This window comes from Sinohyriopsis cumingii, chromosome 2, assembly GCF_028554795.1.
Source record: "Sinohyriopsis cumingii isolate HCF-2022 chromosome 2, ASM2855479v2, whole genome shotgun sequence".
NCBI classification, from domain to species: domain Eukaryota; kingdom Metazoa; phylum Mollusca; class Bivalvia; order Unionida; family Unionidae; genus Sinohyriopsis; species Sinohyriopsis cumingii.
The window spans coordinates 165,294,289-165,310,151 of NC_142962.1; the positions used below are offsets into that span (position 1 = coordinate 165,294,289).

Genomic DNA, 15,863 nt, shown 5'->3' on the forward strand with positions numbered 1-15,863 from the left:
ATTCTGGCTTTTGATATTATTAGAGCAACTGCTGCTGCAGTTTTTCATGAATTGTCTTGAAACTTGGGCAAATATTGTAGACATCATATGAAGATATGCATATCAACAAATCACCTTGCCTGTGCAATTTTTGTTAAAGTTAATGCCCTCTTTGTCTTTAAGCTTAACACAGTTTATGAGACAAACTCACTAGCACAAATAGTTCTGCACTTTTTGATGGATTACCATGAAATTTAGTAAATAGTATGGTTACCATGTTGAGAAACACACAATAAAAATTACATTGCTAATCCAAGGTTTGTTATTGCTCTCTGTCTTGCAGCTTAATGAAGTAATTGACATGATGTCATTAGGACAACTAATCCCACAGTAAATTTCCATGACAATCTGATAAGCACAACTAATCCCACAGTTGGGGTAAATTTCCATCACAATCTCATGAGTACAACTAATCCCACTGTTGGGGTAAATTTCCATCACAATCTCATGAGTACAACTAATCCCACTGTTGGGGTAAATTTCCATCACAATCTCATGAGTACAACTAATCCCACAGTTGGGGTAAATTTCCATCACAATCTCATGAGTACAACTAATCCCACAGTTGGGGTAAATTTCCATCACAATCTCATGAGTACAACTAATCCCACTGTTGGGGTAAATTTCCATCACAATCTCATGAGTACAACTAATTCCACAGTTGGGGTAAATTTCCATCACAATCTCATGAGTACAACTAATCCCACAGTTGGGGTAAATTTCCATGAAATAATACAAGTATTATGAGCATCATTTGAAGATGTGCATATTTACAAATCACTGTGTTCCTGCATATTTACAAATCACTGTGTTCCTGCATATTTACAAATCACTGTGTTCCTGCATAATTACAAATCACTGTGTTCCTGCATATTTACAAATCACTGTGTTTTCAAATCACTGTGTTCCTGCATGTTTTCCAATCACTGTGTTTTCAAATCACTGTATTCCTGCATATTTTCCAATCACTGTTCCCACATATTTTCAAATCACTGTTTTTTCAAATCACTGTGTTCCTGCATATTTTCAAATCACTGTTCCCACATATTTTCAAATCACTGTATTTTCCAATCACTGTGTTCCTGCATATTTTCAAATTACTGTTTTTTCAAATCACTGTGTTCCTGCATATTTTCAAATCACTGTTCCCGCATATTTTCAAATCACTGTATTTTCCAATCACTGTTCCTGCATATTTACAAATCACTGTATTTTCCAATCACTGTGTTCCTGCATATTTTCAAATCACTGTGTTCCTGCATATTTTCCAATCACTGTGTTCCTGCATATTTTCAAATCACTGTATTTTCCAATCACTGTGTTCCTGCATATTTTCAAATCACTGTGTTCCTGCATATTTTCAAATCACTGTGTTCCTGCATATTTTCAAATCACTGTTTTTTCAAATCACTGTGTTCCTGTATATTTTCAAATCACTGTTCCCGCATATTTTCAAATCACTGTATTTTCCAATCACTGTGTTCCTGCATATTTACAAATCACTGTATTTTCCAATCACTGTGTTCCTGCATATTTTCAAATCACTGTGTTCCTGCATATTTTCCAATCACTATGTTTTCAAATCACTGTGTTCCTGCATATTTTCAAATCACTGTTCCCGCATATTTTCAAATCACTGTATTTTCCAATCACTGTTCCTGCATATTTACAAATCACTGTATTTTCCAATCACTGTGTTCCTGCATATTTTCAAATCACTGTGTTCCTGCATATTTTCCAATCACTATGTTTTCAAATCACTGTGTTCCTGCATATTTTTGAATCACTGTTACTGCATATTTTCAGATCATTGTTCACATATATTTTCAATTCACTGTGTTCCTGCATATTTGTTTTAACACATTAATCCCTGGAGGTTTTTGACATTTTTGCCTGAAAATCGAAAATCGAGTAGGAAACACATTTTGAAAGCTATTTCTGAATAGACTCGAAGACACCAAATCCTCTATGATCTTTCAATAACATACTGTCAAGTTGTGTTAGAAACGTCGTTTTTCGTTGGCTATTTGACTCGTGCATGAGCAGAAGGGTAAAAGTAGGATTTTTTGAAAATTTTTTTTGCTAAACGGAGCCATTATTTTTGTATCGAGACCACTTTTTATTCCAAATGCCCATCTTATCCTACTTTTTGCAAAGGCTCATCTGTCTGTTTGTAGTTCATACCAGTTTGCCTTACATCTGATACCAAAAAGTCTCAAATCCAGACACAAAATCGGATTCCGACCATGGGCGAATTTTGGGCAGAAAATAGTTGGGTCCAAAAAATGAGTTTTTTTTAATCTGTATTTTGTAGTGCAACTAGATATTCCAGATTATTTGGTATCATTGTAGAGCTACATCTGCCTACCTTTCTATAATACCACCCGCTTTAGTGTATCTTGCATGACCATGATGCTACAGAGCTCGGCAGTAGATTACTACCTCCTGCCCCTTTAAGTTGTCGCCAGGGGTTAATGTGTTAAGAATTATTATCCATTATACAGCCCTTTGTTTGTGGTAGTTTGATGCAGTGATTGACAGAAGCTTTTGAATGTAACTAATCTGAATGCTACATTGAATTGCCAGGAAACAATGTAGACTGTCATACACAATTTTCATGAATTTTATGTGGAATTAAACACTCAATGAAAAAAAGATCCATATATGATGCAGAATATCTCTCCTCCCTTGTTTTCTTACTGATACAGTCATTAAAGACCTTGTTTTCTTATTGATATAGTCCTAAAGACCATGTTTTCTGATTGATACAGTCCTAAAACCTTGTTTTATTATTGATACAATCCTAAAGACCTTGTTTTCTTATTGATATAGTCCCAAAGACCTTGTTTTCTTATTGATACAATCCTAAAGACCTTGTTTTCTTATTGATACAGTCATTAAAGACCTTGTTTTCTTATTGATACAGTCATTAAAGACCTTGTTTTCTTATTGATATAGTCCTAAAGACCTTGTTTTCTTATTGATATAGTCCTAAAGACCTTGAATTCTTATTGATACAATCCTAAAGACCTTGTTTTCTTATTGATACAATCTTAAAGACCTTGTTTTCTTGTAAGTACAATCCTGAAGACCTTGTTTTCTTATTGATACAATCCTAAAGACCTTGTTTTCTTATTGATACAATCCTGAAGACCTTGTTTTCTTATTGATATAGTCCCAAAGACCTTGTTTTCTGATTGATACAGTCCTAAAACCTTGTTTTCTTATTGATACAATCCTAAAGACCTTGTTTTCTTATTGATATAGTCCCAAAGACCTTGTTTTCTTATTGATACAGTCCTAAAACCTTGTTTTCTTATTGATATAGTCCTAAAGACCTTGTTTTCTTATTGATACAGTCCTAAAGACCTTGTTTTCTTATTGATACAATCCTAAAGACCTTGTTTTCTTATTGATATAGTCCTAAAGACCTTGTTTTCTGATTGATGTAGTCCTAAAGACTTTGTTTTCTTACTAATACAGTCCTAAAGACCTTGTTTTCTTATTGATATAGTCCTAAAGAGCTTGGTTTCTGATTGATATAGTCCTAAAGACCTTCTTTTCTTATTGATACAGTACTGAAGACCAAATGAAAAAAATGACATGCAATGTAGAATATGTCCACTAGCTTAATGTTTTCTTGATGCAGTTCTGGCAATTAACAATGCCCATCAATTAGATTATTCAAATGTATGACTGATACAATGTTATATTTTACATGTTTTTGTTTATTTCATCTCATTTAGGAAAACATTAACTGTAAAGCAGTTTATATTGTTTTAATTCACATATATGTGTGCAGTATATTGTAGCACATATGCTGATTACAGTTGGTCACATCTATAATTAACATAGGAAATGAAAATAACACTGAGCAACATGCATTTGGTTACATGTTTGATTAACATAGGAAATGAAAATAACACAGCAACAGGCAGTTGGTTACATGTTTGATTAACATAGGAAATAAAAATAACACTGAGCAACATGCATTTGGTTACATGTTTGATTAACATAGGAAATGAAAATAACACTGAGCAACAGGCATTTGGTTACATGTTTGATTAACATAGGAAATGAAAATAACACTGAGCAACATGCATTTGGTTACATGTTTGATTAACATAGGAAGTGAAAATAACACTGAGCAACAGGCATTTGGTTACATGTTTGATTAACATAGGAAATGAAAATAACACTGAGCAACATGCATTTGGTTACATGTTTGATTAACATAGGAAATGAAAATAACACTGAGCAACAGGCATTTGGTTACATGTCTGATTAACATAGGAAATGAAAATAACACTGAGCAACATGCATTTGGTTACATGTTTGATTAACATAGGAAATGATGACATTATCCACATTATATCAGCATTAATGGAATTTAATGGACAGTAATTTAAGTAACTTGGTTTAGTGTTGATTGACTGCTGTGGCTCCTTTAGATATTGTTCACTTTGGTAAAAATAAAGTGTTAGGAAATGATAATGGCAGGTGCTTGGTTTGTTGTTGTTGTTGTTGTTGTTGTAGGGTTTAATGCCATTTTTCAGCACACGATAGGCTATACAAGGCGGCCAGTATTAATGGTGGAGGAAGAACCCGGGAAATCCCCAGAAAGAACCACTGACCCACGAGAAGCTACTGGCAAGCTTTCTCACATACCCACATTGGCCAAATCCAAGACTTGAACTCATGCAGACAGAGGTGAGATGGCAGTGATCCATAACGGAGAGCACTTTAGACCACTCGGCCACTCGGGGCCCCCGTTTGGTTTGTAGGGTGGGTCAAGTGATTTTAATCAATGAAGCCACCACCATTTGTTGCCAGCATTTTGTTGTTCTCTTGTATTCTTTATTTTGGATATTCATAGAGATTTGGGGAGGGTGGGAAAGAATATCCCTCAAAATCTGGCAATGCATTTTTACTAGTGCCATTTAAGCATTACGTTTATGCTATAACCAATCTGGTACTATATTTATACTGTTGCCATTCTGGCATTACATTTATTCTATTGCCAATTTGGAAATACATTTATATATTACCAAGCTGGAAGTACATTTATTTTATTACAAGGAAGAGTTTTCATTGGAAATATTGCATATGTTTACCCAGGGATAATGCATATTTATTCTTAAGAAATTGATTGAAATGTGTCTAGATATTGATTAAATGTTAGTTGTACCATTGTATATGGATGATCCATGGGTATTACAGATTTATAGTAAAATGTCAAGGTCACAGTTGACTAGTCATCTAACTTGTTAGGGTCTGCGTGTGCGAGTTGTATAATGGGGAGAGCACTCCAATATAGTACATAATAGCTGTCATGCTGATCATCCCTATTTGGTTACTTGTCACTAAGGCACATTGAGAGACAATAAATGTATGCCTTGCTTTTGGCTCTGATGTTTATTTTTGGAAGCAGAGTGGTTCCATTCTATATAAAATATGGGTAGTAGGTGATTGAGGTGCTGAAAAAAATCATTTATGAAAAAAATATGAATTAAGTTTGTTAGAATTCAAAAGGTTATGAAAATCATTTATGAAAAAAAATATGAATTAAGTTTTTTAAAATTTTAAGTCTTGAGATAACATCCAGTAAAATGTTAATTTAAGACTCGGAGATGATCACATTTATAAAAATTGAACAATACATGAATATTGGATTGGTTGTTATCATTTTTGCACACTACAGAATAGCCAGTAAGTTGTCGATGAAAATAAGATGGATATGATATACCTAATAATAGACTGACTTGCAAGACGTAACCAAAACCTGTCAGTAAGGTATTGTAAATGTTTATTTATTATTGGCAGATTCACTTGGGTCATCAGTTCAGCTTGGGTTTTTTTCCCTGAAGGCTGATTGCAGTGACAATTAAGATGTGAATCAGACATAATTAACCTGCAAACAGCTGTCAGGCACATCCACTAGCAAGATTGATATAAGATTATCTCAGGTATTGATTGGAAAACCTTCACTAGCACAAGGCATAGAAATATGATTTTCATAACAGTGTGGCTCCTTCAAGCTGACTATTACAAGACACGACAGGAGACAGTGAGATGATTTTCATAGTAATATAGTTCATTTCAAGCTGACCATTACAGGACATGACAGGAGACAGTGAGATGATTTTCATTATCAATGTGGTTCCTTCAAGCTGACCATTACAGGACATGACAGGAGACAGATGATTTTCATTATCAGTGTGGTTCCTTCAAGCTGACCATTACATGACATGACAGGAGAGAGTGAGATGATTTTCATTATCAGTGTGGTTCCTTCAAGCTGACCATTACAGGACATGACAGGAGACAATGAGATGATTTTCATAGCAATGTGGTTCCTTCAAGCTGACCATTACAGGACATGACAGGAGACAGTGAGATGATTTTCATTATTAGTGTGGTTCCTTCAAGCTGACCATTACAGGACATGACAGGAGACAGTAAGATGATTTTCATTATCAGTGTGGTTCCTTCAAGCTGACCATTACAGGACATGACAGGAGACAGAGAGATGATTTTTATTATCAGTGTGGTTCCTTCAAGCTGACCATTACAGGACATAACAGGAGACAGTGAGATGATTTTCATAGCATTGTGGTTCCTTTCAAGCAGACCATTACAGGACATGACAGGAGGCAGTGAGATGATTTTCATAGCAATGTGGTTCATTTCAAGCTGACCATTACAGGATATGACAGGAGACAGTTGATTTTTATTATCAGTGTGGTTCCTTCAAGCTGACCATTACAGGACATGACAGGAGAGAGTGAGATGGTTTTCATAGCAATGTGGTTCATTTCAAGCTGACCATTACAGGACATGACAGAAGACAGTGAGATGATTTTCATTATCAATGTGGTTCCTTCAAGCTGACCATTACAGGACATGACAGGAGACAGTGAGATGATTTTCATTATCTTTTCTACTTCCTTCAAGCTGACCATTACAGGACACAGTGAGATGATTTTCATTATCAGTGTGGTTCCTTCAAGCTGACCATTACAGGACATGACAGGAGACAGCGAGATAATTTTCATAGCAATGTGGTTCCTTAAAAAACTAATTAAGGACAGGACATGACATGACAGAACTGATTCTTGGTTTCTAATTGTTGTCAGTGCTTTCTGATTATGATTTGCTTTCTGAGTGGCTTGCAGATCTTCCATTATAGTTTTGTACATGCTGCCAGTATGGTCTAATGCAACACGAGACTGACTATAGATGTGTACTTGAGGCAGGTTGGATGTAAAACCTTTTTAGGTTGTATGGAACAGAGTTTTTTTATGTCCATACAATTATAAATACATAATAAGCAACTGTCAGTAAACACTGTATTAACCATAACAATTATAAATACATAATAAGCAACTGTCAGTAAGCACTGTATTAACCATAACAATTATAAATACATAATAAGCAACTGTCAGTAAACACTGTATTAACCATAACAATTATAAATACATAATAAGCAACTGTCAGTAAACACTATATTAACCATAACAATTATAAATACATAATAAGCAACTGTCAGTAAGCACTGTATTAACCATAACAATTATAAATACATAATAAGCAACTGTCAGTAAACACTGTATTAACCATAACAATTATAAATACATAATAAGCAACTGTCAGTAAACACTGTATTAGCCATAACAATTATAAATACATACTAAGCAACTGTCAGTAAACACTGTATTAACCATAGCAATTATCAGTATGTGACTGTCAGTAAACATCATATTAAGCATAGCAATTATCAACATGCAACAAGCAACTGTCAGTAAACAACATATCATGTTTTTATATTAGACCACATTCACTATGCAATCAGTATGATACTGTCAGTAAAGACAGTATTAATCATAACAATTTTCAAAATGTAGCAAGCAGAAATTGCTATGGAGATGATGAAGATGTAGGCTTTTCTCTTGGCTTTAAGATTTTTCACTTGCTGTAAGCTATTGACTATAGTCAACAAATCACTTGCTGTAAGCTGTTGACAATAGACCATACATCACTTGCTGTTAGCTGTTGACAATAGACCACAAATCACTTGCTGTAAGCTGTTGACAGTAGACCACAAATCACTTGCTGTAAGCTGTTGACAATAGACCACAAATCACTTGCTGTAAGCTGTTGACAGTAGACCACAAATCATTTGCTGTAAGCTGTTGACCATAGACCATACATCACTTGCTGTTAGCTGTTGACAATAGACCACAAATCACTTGCTGTAAACTGTTGACAGTAGACCACAAATCACTTGCTGTAAGCTGTTGACCATAGACCACACATCACTTGCTGTTAGCTGTTGACAATAGACCACAAATCACTTGCTGTAAGCTGTTGACAGTAGACCACAAATCACTTGTTGTAAGCTGTTGACAGTAGACCACAAATCACTTGCTGTAAGCTGTTGAGCATAGACCACAACTCAACTTGCTGTAAGCTGTTGACAGTAGACCACAAATCACTAGTTGTAAGCTGTTGACAGTAGACCACAAATCACTTGTTGTAAGCTGTTGACAATAGATCACAAATCACTTGCTGTAAGCTATTGACCATAGACCACAAATCACTTGCTGTAAGCTATTGACAATAGACCACAAATCACTTGCTGTAAGCTATTGACAATAGACCACAAATCACTTGCTGTAAGCTGTTGACAACAGGCCAGAAATAACTTGAACTAATGTGTTGACAAAGTCTGCATATGATGTTGATGATTTGTGTGTGTGATACCCTCCATCTGTCTGTCTGACTTGGATATGAATTTTTGATTATAATGTACTATTCTACATGTATGTTTGGGATATTATGGTACCCTCCATGTGTATGTCTGACTTGTATATGAAGTTTGATTATAATATATTATGCCCACATTTTTTTTTTGGGGGGGGTATAATTTGCTATTGTACATCTCTCTGTCTGACATGTATATGAATTTTCATTATGATTTGTTATCCCTACATTATTTATTTGGGAGTTATTGTGATATTGTTCATAGGTATATCCATACATCTTTCAATTACTGGATTGGAATTTATCAAATTTATAGCTACGCTGCTCTTTGGGAAACCATTAAGTAAGAGGAGTGCCATGTTTGGCACCCAACTTAAGGTTCTTTGGAATGGGGTCACAGGTCAGATTTGGAAAAATTTCAGTTACAATGACACAGTCGGTGTTTCTTGTTACTTACACAAATAGTTTATATTAAAACAAAACCTCACTTAAATACAGTGCTCCATCATTGTACTGCTTTCCATGCGAGACATGGAGTATTTTGCTAAAACAAAGATACATATATATAGTGTTGTAAATTCATAGATGTAATGTTGCTCCTTTCAATATATAATCTTGTTTTCAAAACATAACTACCATATCTGCTTGTGTATATGGATGCCCATCTTTGAACAGCAAATCTGCAATCTTATAATGTTCTGATTGTTCAGGGTCAATGCTGAATGTCATTCATCTGATTTTAAGACAAACAGCTGATACTGCCATCATGCTGTGTTTGGGCAGATCATGGTGTTAATGGGTTACATCTGATTTAATGCATACAGCTGAGAGTGCCATCATGTTGTGTTTGGGCAGATCATGGTGTTAATAGGTTACATCAATTTTAATGCATACAGCTGAGAGTGCCATCATGCTGTGTTTGGGCAGATGATGGTGTTAATGGGTTACATCTGATTTAATGCATACAGCTGAGAGTGCCATCATGCTGTGTTTGGGCAGATGATGGTGTTAATGGGTTACATCTGATTTAATGCATACAGCTGAGAGTGCCATCATGTTGTTTTCGGGCAGATCATGGTGTTAATAGGTTACATCAATTTTAATGCATACAGCTGAGAGTGCCATCATGCTGTGTTTGGGCAGATGATGGTGTTAATGGGTTACATCTGATTTAATGCATACAGCTGAGAGTGCCATCATGTTGTGTTCTGGCAGATGATGGTGTTAATGGGTTACATCTGATTTAATGCATACAGCTGAGAGTGCCATCATGCTGTGTTTGGGCAGATGATGGTGTTAATGGGTTACATCTGATTTAATGCATACAGCTGAGAGTGCCATCATGTTGTGTTCGGGCAGATCATGGTGTTAATAGGTTACATCAATTTTAATGCATACAGCTGAGAGTGCCATCATGCTGTGTTTGGGCAGATGATGGTGTTAATGGGTTACATCTGATTTAATGCATACAGCTGAGAGTGCCATCATGCTGTGTTTGGGCAGATGATGGTGTTAATGGGTTACATCTGATTTAATGCATACAGCTGAGAGTGCCATCATGCTGTGTTTGGGCAGATCATGGTGTTAATGGGTTACATATAATTTAATGCATACAGCTGAGAGTGCCATCATGCTGTGTTTGGGCAGATGATGGTGTTAATGGGTTACATCTGATTTAATGCATACAGCTGAGAGTGCCATCATGCTGTGTTCTGGCAGATCATGGTGTTAATGGGTTACATCTGATTTAATGCATACAGCTGACACTGCCATAATGCTGTGTTCTGGCAGATGGTGGTGTTCATGGGTTACATCTGATTTAATGCATACAGCTGATACTGCCATCATGCTGTGTTTGGGCAGATCATGGTGTTAATGAGTTACATCTGATTTAATGCATACAGCTGAGAGTGCCATTATGTTGTGTTTGGGCAGATCATGATGTTAATTGTTTACATCTGATTTAATGCATACAGCTGAGAGTGCCATCATGTTGTGTTTGGGCAGATCATGGTGTTAATGGGTTACATTTGATTTAATGCATACAGCTGAGAGTGCCATCATGTTGTGTTTGGGCAGATGATGGTGTTAATGGGTTACATCTGATTTAATGCATACAGCTGAGAGTGCCATCATGTTGTGTTTGGGCAGATCATGGTGTTAATGGGTTACATATAACTTAATGCATACAGCTGAGAGTGCCATCATGTTGTGTTCTGGCAGATGATGGTGTTAATGGGTTACATCTGATTTAATGCATACAGCTGAGGGTGCCATCATGCTGTGTTTGGGCAGATGATGGTGTTAATGGGTTACATCTGATTTAATGCATACAGCTGAGAGTGCCATCATGTTGTGTTCGGGCAGATCATGGTGTTAATAGGTTACATCAATTTTAATGCATACAGCTGAGAGTGCCATCATGCTGTGTTTGGGCAGATGATGGTGTTAATGGGTTACATCTGATTTAATGCATACAGCTGAGAGTGCCATCATGCTGTGTTTGGGCAGATGATGGTGTTAATGGGTTACATCTGATTTAATGCATACAGCTGAGAGTGCCATCATGCTGTGTTTGGGCAGATGATGGTGTTAATGGGTTACATCTGATTTAATGCATACAGCTGAGAGTGCCATCATGTTGTGTTCGGGCAGATCATGGTGTTAATAGGTTATATCAATTTTAATGCATACAGCTGAGAGTGCCATCATGCTGTGTTTGGGCAGATGATGGTGTTAATGGGTTACATCTGATTTAATGCATACAGCTGAGAGTGCCATCATGCTGTGTTCTGGCAGATCATGGTGTTAATGGGTTACATCTGATTTAATGCATACAGCTGACACTGCCATAATGCTGTGTTCTGGCAGATGGTGGTGTTCATGGGTTACATCTGATTTAATGCATACAGCTGATACTGCCATCATGCTGTGTTTGGGCAGATCATGGTGTTAATGAGTTACATCTGATTTAATGCATACAGCTGAGAGTGCCATTATGTTGTGTTTGGGCAGATCATGATGTTAATTGTTTACATCTGATTTAATGCATACAGCTGAGAGTGCCATCATGTTGTGTTTGGGCAGATCATGGTGTTAATGGGTTACATTTGATTTAATGCATACAGCTGAGAGTGCCATCATGTTGTGTTTGGGCAGATCATGGTGTTAATGGGTTACATCTGATTTAATGCATACAGCTGAGAGTGCCATCATGTTGTGTTTGGGCAGATCATGGTGTTAATGGGTTACATATAACTTAATGCATACAGCTGAGAGTGCCATCATGTTGTGTTCTGGCAGATGATGGTGTTAATGGGTTACATCTGATTTAATGCATACAGCTGAGAGTGCCATCATGCTGTGTTTGGGCAGATCATGGTGTTAATGGGTTACATCTGATTTAATGCATACAGCTGAGAGTGCCATCATGTTGTGTTCGGGCAGATCATGGTGTTAATAGGTTACATCAATTTTAATGCATACAGCTGAGAGTGCCATCATGCTGTGTTTGGGCAGATGATGGTGTTAATGGGTTACATCTGATTTAATGCATACAGCTGAGAGTGCCATCATGCTGTGTTTGGGCAGATGATGGTGTTAATGGGTTACATCTGATTTAATGCATACAGCTGAGAGTGCCATCATGCTGTGTTTGGGCAGATGATGGTGTTGATGGGTTACATCTGATTTAATGCATACAGCTGAGAGTGCCATCATGTTGTGTTCGGGCAGATCATGGTGTTAATAGGTTAGATCAATTTTAATGCATACAGCTGAGAGTGCCATCATGCTGTGTTCTGGCAGATGATGGTGTTAATGGGTTACATCTGATTTAATGCATACAGCTGAGAGTGCCATCATGCTGTGTTTGGGCAGATGATGGTGTTAATGGGTTACATCTGATTTAATGCATACAGCTGATACTGCCATCATGCTGTGTTTGGGCAGATGATGGTGTTAATGGGTTACATCTGATTTAATGCATACAGCTGATACTGCCATAATGCTGTGTTCTGGCAGATGGTGGTGTTCATGGGTTACATCTGATTTAATGCATACAGCTGATACTGCCATCATGCTGTGTTTGGGCAGATCATGGTGTTAATGAGTTACATTTGATTTAATGCATACAGCTGAGAGTGCCATCATGTTGTGTTTGGGCAGATCATGATGTTAATTGTTTACATCTGATTTAATGCATACAGCTGAGAGTGCCATCATGTTGTGTTTGGGCAGATGATGGTGTTAATGGGTTACATCTGATTTAATGCATACAGCTGAGAGTGCCATCATGTTGTGTTCTGGCAGATGATGGTGTTAATGGGTTACATCTGATTTAATGCATACAGCTGAGAGTGCCATCATGTTGTGTTTGGGCAGATGATGGTGTTAATGGGTTACATCTGATTTAATGCATACAGCTGATACTGCCATCATGCTGTGTTTAGGCAGATCAGGCCGTTCAATGTTTTTGCTATATCTAATTTCAAGTAAAAAGCTTAGCATGCCAGTGCTCTAACTGCCAATCCATTTGCTTCAGGCCAATTAACAAGCAGTCACCTATCTTCAGGCCATATAATAAGCAGTCCCCTAGCTTCAGGCCATTTAATAAGCAGTTTTCTAGCTTCAGGCCATTTAATAAGCAGTTTTCTAGCTTCAGGCCATTTAATAAGCAGTTTTCTAGCTTCAGGCCATTTAATAAGCAGTCCCTTTGCTTCAGGCCATTTAATAAGCAGTCCACTTGCTTCAGGCCATTTAATAAGCAGTCCCCTTGCTTCAGGAAATTGAACAATCAGTTCTTTTCATTTTCTTTTTGACCTTACATACTTATTTAAGCATAGAATTGTTATTTTTCATCCTGCATTCTCTGTGACATAACTGTTTAAACTTGCCACTCTTCTGGCAACCATTTTGTCCATTTTATAGAAGTAATCAACATAAAGAAGTGGATTCATTGTATAAAATGGGCCTTATGGTGACTAAAACATATGGTCTCTCTGCTAAAGAGGCTATTTGGGGACCAGATCATGTGACCTGTCTGCAGTAGAGGCTATATGGGGACCAAATCATGTGACCTGTCTGCAGTAGAGGCTATATGGGGACCAAATCATGTGACCTGTCCGCAATAGAGAGTTTACAGGGACTAAAGCATTTGACCTGTTTACATAGGAAGCTTGATGGTTGCAAAGAGACCACTTTAGAAAGTGTCACTATATATACTTAATATATTGATATCTTGAGATATGCTGCACATAATTTTCTATAAATTAAAATTATAATAACTGAAACCATTCCAAATCTCTGAGTACAATTATTGTAAATGTTTAAAATGTGTATTTTCTCATCCAGACCCTGTGTCGGTGGGTGTTATGTACAAAGAAGAATTACAGACAAGTTACCTATCACAACTGGAGGCATGCCTTCAATGTAGCACAGACCATGTTTTGGATGCTGCAGGTACACACATCAGCTATCATATGATTTCATATCATTATATTAACCTATATTCACACCACTGATTCGTACATGTCTGAACTGCTTCATACATATCTGAAGTGTCTACTGTACTGTATTGCTTCATACATGTCTGAAGTGTCTACTGTTCTGTGCTGCTTCATACATGTCTGAAGTGTCTTCTGTACTGCTTCATACATATCTGAAGTGTCTACTGTACTGCTTCATATATGTCTGAAGTGTCTACTGTTCTGTACTGCTTCATACATGTCTGAAGTGTCTTTTGTTCTGTACTGCTTCATACATGTCTGAAGTGTCTACTGTTCTGTACTGCTTCATACATGTCTGAAGTGTCTACTGTTCTGTACTGCTTCATACATATCTGAAGTGTCTACTGTACTGCTTCATACATGTCTGAAGTGTCTACTGTACTGTACTGCTTCATACATGTATGAAGTGTCTACTGTTCTGTACTGCTTCATACATGTCTGAAGTGTCTTCTGTTCTGTACTGCTTCATACATGTCTGAAGTGTCTACTGTACTGCTTCATATATGTCTGAAGTGTCTACTGTACTGCTTCATACATATCTGAAGTGTCTACTGTACTGCTTCATATATGTCTGAAGTGTCTACTGTTCTGTACTGCTTCATACATGTCTGAAGTGTCTTCTGTACTGTACTGCTTCATACATGTATGAAGTGTCTACTGTACTGTACTGCTTCATACATGTCTGAAGTGTCTACTGTTCTGTACTGCTTCATACATGTCTGAAGTGTCTTCTGTTCTGTACTGCTTCATACATGTCTGAAGTGTCTACTGTTCTGTACTGCTTCATACATGTCTGAAGTGTCTTCTGTTCTGTACTGCTTTATGCATGTCTGAAGTGTCTACTGTTCTGTGCTGCTTCATACATGTCTGAAGTGTCTACTGTTCTGTACTGCTTCATACATATCTGAAGTGTCTACTGTACTGTACTGTTTCATACATGTCTGAAGTGTCTACTGTTCTGTACTGCTTCATACATGTCTGAAGTGTCTTCTGTTCTGTACTGCTTCATACATGTCTGAAGTGTCTTCTGTTCTGTACTGCTTCATACATGTCTGAAGTGTCTGAAGTGTCTTCTGTTCTGTACTGCTTCATACATGTCTGAAGTGTCTACTGTTCTGTACTGTACTGTTTCATACATGTCTGAAGTGTCTACTGTTCTGTACTGCTTCATACATGTCTAAAGTGTCTACTGTTCTGTACTGCTTCATACATGTCTGAAGTGTCTTCTGTTCTGTACTGCTTCATACATGTCTGAAGTGTCTTCTGTTCTGTACTGCTTCATACATGTCTGAAGTGTCTACTGTTCTGTACTGTATTGTTTCATACATGTCTGAAGTGTCTACTGTTCTGTACTGCTTCATACATGTCTAAAGTGTCTACTGTTCTGTACTGCTTCATACATGTCTGAAGTGTCTTCTGTTCTGTACTGCTTCATACATGTCTGAAGTGTCTTCTGTTCTGTACTGCTTCATACATGTCTGAAGTGTCTACTGTTCTGTACTGTATTGTTTCATACATGTCTGAAGTGTCTACTGTTCTGTACTGCTTCATACA

The 15,863-nt window shown here is 37.0% G+C and overlaps 1 protein-coding gene across 1 annotated transcript in view; it reads left to right on the top strand.

Annotated features, from left to right (window-relative positions):
* The window catches only part of LOC149806247 (dual 3',5'-cyclic-AMP and -GMP phosphodiesterase 11-like), a 365,100-nt gene that overhangs the window by 287,242 nt on the left and 61,995 nt on the right, over window positions 1-15,863 (top strand). The window contains exon 13 of the mRNA XM_089935456.1: window positions 14,155-14,262. Within this exon, the coding sequence (XP_089791582.1) occupies window positions 14,155-14,262 (108 nt within the window). The remainder of the gene's footprint in view (window positions 1-14,154; window positions 14,263-15,863) is intronic.